Source organism: Panicum hallii, chromosome 1 (assembly GCF_002211085.1).
Source record: "Panicum hallii strain FIL2 chromosome 1, PHallii_v3.1, whole genome shotgun sequence".
NCBI lineage: Eukaryota > Viridiplantae > Streptophyta > Magnoliopsida > Poales > Poaceae > Panicum > Panicum hallii.
In genome coordinates this window covers 44,355,044-44,361,952 of record NC_038042.1, presented here as the reverse complement: position 1 = coordinate 44,361,952, position 6,909 = coordinate 44,355,044, and the positions used below count along the sequence as shown (strand labels likewise).

General features: G+C 48.3%; 1 protein-coding gene across 2 annotated transcripts; it reads right to left on the bottom strand.

The window, feature by feature from the left end:
• Positions 1 to 2,663: 2,663 nt before the first annotated feature.
• Positions 2,664 to 6,480, bottom strand: LOC112885898 (J protein JJJ2-like). Of its 2 annotated transcripts, none has more exons than XM_025951603.1 (2): positions 5,927 to 6,480; positions 2,664 to 5,492 (listed from the first exon to the last, which is right to left on the bottom strand). In XM_025951603.1, exon 2 carries the CDS (start codon positions 5,358 to 5,360, stop codon positions 3,186 to 3,188), a length of 2,175 nt encoding a protein of 724 aa, XP_025807388.1. In that variant the 5' UTR covers positions 5,361 to 5,492; positions 5,927 to 6,480; the 3' UTR covers positions 2,664 to 3,185. The 2 variants fall into 2 exon arrangements, with proteins under 2 accessions (XP_025807388.1, XP_025807379.1); XM_025951594.1 differs by having other exon boundaries at positions 6,261 to 6,480.
• Between the last annotated feature and the right edge of the window lie 429 nt (positions 6,481 to 6,909).

Below are 6,909 nucleotides of genomic sequence, written 5' to 3'. Positions count from 1 at the left end.
TAAAATGTTGTGGTGTGTTGTAAGTTTGGGATGCAAAATAAAAACAAGATATTAATGGTGTAAAATCTCACATGCATAAAAAGAAAATGGAGGTAGTCACCATAAAGGCGTAGACCTCAAAATGGACATAGTCTGTTGTAGATGCCAAATTGTTTATGCGAATTGTATAAACACGTCTAAAGGTAGTCATCAGAGAGTGATGTAGACCTTAGCTAATTTGCAAACGAATTGGGTACGCACTTTGAGGATAATCACTAAGTGTTTACTTAGTGTAGATCCCACAGTAGCAATTATAGTGCTACCTTGTGTATGGTCAATAGGAATGCAAATTAATGGTAGTCACTTTTTTTTGAGAAAAATGTAGACCAAATGTTCTAAGTGTTAATGTTGGGTACGCACTTTGAGGATTGGCACTAAGTATTTACTTAGTGTAAATCCTGCAGTAGCAATTGTGGTGCTACCTTGTGGAGTGGCCAACAAAACGATTATAGAACATGCATGTTATACAATTGATTAATGAGAAAAATACACATAACTTGTTGCATCCATTATTTAAGCACGTAGTGCTTTGAAATTGGAAAAGCGTAAAATTAAGGGTCTTAATTAAAATGATTGATTGCAAAATAAATAAATATGCAAGATCATGGTTGCTAGGGATATTATCTATTGGATTTGTCATACATACCGGGACAAATACTTTGAATAATATCACAAATGGATATTTTACAATGATAAATTATCATAGGTACAAATACATTTAGTAATATTTTACAACACATAATACTGTAGACTAACAGAGTCTGATGCGAATTATTGCTGAAATTAAATCAACTAAATAATAAAGATAATAGGCCAGCCAGCCATGGGGATTGGAAAATGAATCCACGTTCATTAGCTTGGCCCATCAAGCGTGCACAGGACGAACAGCAGGAAGGGAGGTCCGAGCGTGGGCCATTGGGCCATCTTCACGGCCTATTAGAGGCATCTCTGGCAGGCAGCAGGGTTGCAACCCTACTCCACGCCACTGGACACCAGGAAACAGCCGCCGCCACTTGACCACCCCACCGCCGCTCACCACTGTGCTGCCGCTGCGCTCGCCTGATTTAGTTGGAGGAGGACTCCCCTTCGTCGGGAGAGTAGAAGCCGCTGCTGTAGGCTCCCATGTTCAGCACCTCCGCGCTTGGGAGGTTGAGGACCGCCGGGTTCCAGGATCCCCTGTGGATGCCGGGGCGCCGGTCCACCGCTGCCACTCTGCGGCCAAGGAGGCGCCGGAGTGTCGGAGGGGTGGTCGCGGTGCCTTCCTCTAGGAGGGCCTGCGCCATCATTCGAGCAGCCGCCGCCGCGCGTGTACCAGGTGGAGGCGCTAAGGGGCCGATGCCTGGGGCGGCCACCATCTCAGTGTCCTCAGTCTTCACCGGCTGAGGGACCGGCCCTGTCGAGGAAGAAGTACAGGGAGATACCCGTCCTTGCCGCAGTGTTGAATGGGTCGCGATGCCAAGGCCGGGCACCACATCGTCCTCTTCTTCTTCCTTCACGGCGTAAAGTGCGGGAGTGGCCTGGGTGGCAAGGAGCCACGGATCGAGCGTGTGCGGGATCGGCGTGAACTCCTTGCAGAAGTCACACCAGAAGCGCGGTGGTGGCGGAGGCAGTGCCGGCGACATTGGCTCCATGGGGACAGCAACCACTTCATCAACGGGCGGCGCCGTTGCTTCAACAATTGGGGGCGCCAGGGCTTCGACCGCTTGTGGCGCAACATTGCTTGGGCCAGCACCGTCCACGCCTCGGCGAGGAGACGGGGGCTGGCTGTGCAGACGCGGAGCGAGCGGAGAAGCCTGGCGGCCGCGACGAATTGGGCTCCAGCGGCGTCCTCGACGAGCATCCTGTCGGAGATTGCGAACAGCAGAAGCAAAGATGCGGCCACATCCACTTTTATTTACGGCGCTGCGGCGAACACGAGGCCCAAGGCGCTCGAAGACGCTGCGGCGCTGTCCATGGTGACGGATGGGGCGATGGCGCATTCCTCCGACGCGGCGAAGTGCGAAGAACAGTTGACGAACAACATGCGAAGGCAGGTTGATGTTGATTCGCGTCATGGTTCTTACCGTGGGGTTCAGAGGCATGTGCCTCTGCGTTGTTCTTGCGTCTTGTTCAGAAGAGCAAAGTGCTGATAACGTGTTAAGAGTGAATGAATGATTTCATTGATATTTGAATATATATATATATATATATATATATATATATATATATATATATATATACAGGGAGAACCGGGAGGACGCGTCCCTTCACCAAAGGACGCGACCGTACACTGGAGAGTTGCGTCCGTACACGGAGGGACGCATCCCTACACCAACGGACACACCCGTTGGGTTTACAAGGTTAACTGCTAATCAGTTATTGGTCTAATCTAATGGCTAGGATTAGCCCTAACCTATGGATGAGATTATCTCTAATCTTCTGATTTCTAACAAAGTGGAAGGACATAACAGCTAAAAAGCAGCAGAGCGATGTCAACAATTGGAAATGAGTAAAATTTGTTTTGCCTTTGTTTCTCCAATCCAACTTGACGGTAAATAGGCAAGGTGATACTGAAAGCGTGATTAAGATCTGAACATCCACAACCATTTGCATGGTTTCGTCAGCATGTAAATATTGTACTAGTGTAAAAGGGAGGAAGTAATTATTACCACAGAAAAGTAATCAAAATGACTGAATACACCAATCATAAGGACAATACTGTGGATTAAGGAAAATACAACATAATAAGTAAATGAGTGCTGGTACAGAGTAAAGTCTGGCATCAGCCTCAAACTACGCTCTTACTTAGACTAGTAGCATATCCATACAGGAGTATCCTGATTTGACACCTACGTCGCTCAAAGTCATGAGGCCTGCCATCATTTGAGAACAGGCCTCATCACAATAAGTGGCATCCCGATAATTGTTTACTCTATGCGACAATATTACAATACAATTAAATGTTAGAAATGCCTAATTAGGTGGGAACAGTCAAAGGCCTGCAACATTAAATATTTGACCTTGATATAGTCCTCGTCGTCAGCCAGAAGTTCGATGACAGATTATGGCAAGTGAGTTAAATGATGCTGACAAGTCATGTTCAGTGAAGTGCACACTGAGACTTCAGCCATGCATGCTAGTAGTTGCAGGTTCCGAGAAGTTGAGCTCTAATCTGAACTTCCCTGTGCAGTATCTTCCTTAACATCTGCAATAACCTCAAGAAGGTGGACTGGAGTAGCGGCAGGGTCCAACTCATGGCAACCTTTTGGAGCATTATTTTTTTCTTCCCCAGTGAGCAGACGAGAGGGAACACGATGTGAGAAACGGAAAAGCTCTTCCTTTGGTATTCTTCTGACCACATCCGGGCCTGTGTTCCTGCGGAACACCGCTTTGAAACCGGCTACCTTCAGCAACGGGATGACATTCACACCTTGCTCCTCAGTGAAATCGTCAATCACTTCTACTATCTCATATTTGTATATCACATCATCTGGTGTAAGCTCATTCCAATCAGAAGACCAGTTCTGGTACACGGCCCATGTATCACCTTTCTTTGGAATAATCCTGATAATTCCCCGAGGACCTTTACTCCAGCTAACTCTGTGGGAAAAGATGTTGACTGTTTCAGTAATGTTGTATCTTCCAACCCTAAAATCACCACATGTCTTTGTGAAACCTGAGGCGATCCAGTTTATTGGTGCCAGTTCACTGTTGGACTTAGAATTGAGGAAACTCATTCGGATCCTGAAAGGTTTCGTTGATATAACTTTCTGTACCATTGCATATAGGCGAGGCATGCCATCTTCACTATCGTATGTAGCCCACACCTGATCATTGCCAAAAGCTCTTTCTGTGCGATCTTTGTCGAAATCATGGAAATCTGGGTCAGGGACATCTATGGACACAGGTACACGCTTCTGTTCCGGATTCAATTCATCAGCTGCAGGAATTTCGACATGCACATCTTTTGAGCTGTATTTCTTACATTTGTTGATTGGATTGTCAGGGTAGATGCCATTAACCTTTATATCGTTGTCGACATGCTTCTCTCTTCTATCTGCTTTCCTTTTCTCTGCAAACTGACTAGAAGACAAAATATTCAAGCCTTGTAATTTTTCACGAACTGCTGCCTTGGCTTTCTCGAGAAGAAGAGCTCGGGTGTCAAGTTGGAATATCTCCCTCAAGACATTAGCTTTTCTTCCACTTACTGCAGATCTAAACTTTTCCCCTGACGTACCATTAACCCTTCCTGCATCAGCAATCACAGTCATACCAGCCACAGTCTCCCCATCACAGTCCACAGAAGCATAGGCATAGCCATTATTAATATTCCGCCTCCTCTTTGAATGCCGTCCACGCCCTGATGGATACTCATGGCCACTTGAAAAGTAATTGTATATGTAATTCTCCTCATGTTTTCTTTTCGATTTCTCTAAGGTTTGTGTACTGTAACCATTTGCAGCAGCAGCACCTGTTGTCTTGGGGTACTGATTGAACTGGAAACTTTGGCTATTGTACGACTCATAAGTATTCTCCTGTTGGTATGCTCCATGTCCTGTGCCTGGAATGCTTGAGGTTCTGCTTGCTGACTGATATGAATGATCAACAGTAGTGTGGTTCTTTTGCTGCTGCGCCTTGGTCGTCCAGGTGAATGATGAACTGGTTCCATTGGAGGGAAATCCAGTTTCTACAGCCATGAATGCATGGTGACAGTTTGGGCACAGAAGGTTGTGGTTCAGATAAATTCTCAAGTACTCATACTGCATCCTACAGCGGTTGCATGATGTCCAGAATGTGTCAGCCCCTGCAGGACGAGTAGTAGCCTCAACTGCTACTGAGGCAGCGGCTGCAGCATTTTTCCGTGCTCGCTTATTGGCCTTCATATCGTAACCATACAATCCATTGGTCCCATTCATTGCTGAATGATCTCTCCTCTTCTGATCATACAACATCTTCCTGCTCTTGTCAGACAACACACTCCATGCCTCCGAGATAAGTTTGAAGGCAGCCTCTGCACCAACTGACTTGTTCTTGTCTGGGTGCAACTGGAGAGCTAGCTTTCTGTACTGTTTCTTCACCTCCTCCTCATCAGCCCAGGTAGTGAGAGACAGTATCCTGTACCAATCACTCTCCCCATCAATCTTCGACTCAGACGCGAGGTGAACGTCAAGCGTCGAAATCATCTGGGATATGCCCTCAAGTGTTGGGCACAAGTTATGTGCCTTGATCGCTGACCTCCGAGCACCCTTGATATTACGTGCATGGAACTTGCGCTCTGCTGCATGCTTTGCTTTGAGGGCTTCCTCCTCCATTGCATCTTGGGTACTTGGGTCTGCATTCATCTTCGACTTCAGGCCAGCAGTCGGTTGGTCTTGACTCTTGAGCAGGAACAGAAGAGCCCAAGACCAACCACTGTGCAAGAACTCAATAGACTTGCATCAATCCAGTAGCTGTGTGAATTACCGTGGCAAGATCTGCACGAAAAGTGACAGCGTCAGGAATGTCCTAGAACAGACGCAAGAAATGAAGCGCCAGCCGCTAAATTTTGCACTAAAATGAGACTCGCGGCACAGGACAGCTAGAACCCCAACCTTTCCTCACGAAAGATTCGAGCTTTCCTTCACCAAACCACAGGATCTCAAACCTTCACCAACTAAACCCTCACCCGAACCCCTTTCCTACGTTTGAGGGCCGAAACGCAGAAAACGTGCTCCAACGGCACCCTCATCCGACCTGGGAGAGGGAGCGGGAGCCCTCGTCCCATCGGCGCCTACCCTCGCGTGTGGCTGCACGACCCCGCACCCGGATCTCCCCATCGATGCCGCCTGCAGTACCAGCGCGATTTGGTGTCCCGCCGGCCAAATCTAGAACTGAGAGAGTGGGGCAACGGAGGGAGAGGGAGGCCTACCAGTTTGCCGCCTCCCGGGGCGCCGGCAGCCGGGGCAGTGGAAAATCTCCGGGGCCGCCCGGCAGCAGCAGGCCACAGCCCGCTCAGCCGCAGGAAGCGCGCCGCCCGCCGGCAGCTCGGCCGCAAGAAGCGGGCGTGGAGATGTGCTACCCTTGGGGGAGGGAGGATCGGCGGCGGCTGCGGTGTTGGTTTGGGAGTGGGATGTGCTGCTGTGCTCCCGAAGCAGGTCACGCCTCCCCACGAAAAGGCTCGATCTGGCACTACACGCCGCCGCAGGCCGCAAAGCGCAGCTCGATCGGGAGCTGAGGAGGAGAGGAATGGATATCGGAAGTACCTGCGGCAATCTGTTGGACGAGATGCGCGAATTGGCGGAGATTCGAAGCCACGAGCACCTCCAAAATTGTATTCCCCCCAAATTTGTCCGGGGGCTCAAAATACAAGCTTTTTCTTTTCTTTTTCTCAAACTCTCAGTCAAACTCGCCGAAAAATAATTGGTGCTGAGGGGTACTTGTAGGAAGAAAAAGTAGGTCACTTGCTGCAGGGTAGGAGTAAAAAAAAACAATCCATTTTGCTCCTCTGCTAGTTTTGAACTAATCTTCCTGGGTGCCCCAAACTTAACCATGGTTCAGAGCCGTACAGGGACTTCTCTGTCATTTCACCACCAGGACAAAGTGCACTATTAAAACAAATTCAGATGCTGGACGACGCGTATTTTAACTTAATTCTGATTTTTCAAAAAAAGACATAATAATTATTGGCTGGAGGTGTGATGTTAACACAGAGGAGCGCCGGCATGTGAAAGATGGTGGGGTTCATAAATATCCCAGCAGTGGGGCCAACATCATACACAACACAGCGTACATCACATTTGTATACGAGCGTACGTATACGGCACTTTATTCGGTCCAGTTTCGGTGAAGCGGTGCCAGCCTGGGCGGTAACCCTCTGTCGCGGTTTGCTAAACCAGGCAAGCTTGAGGGTGT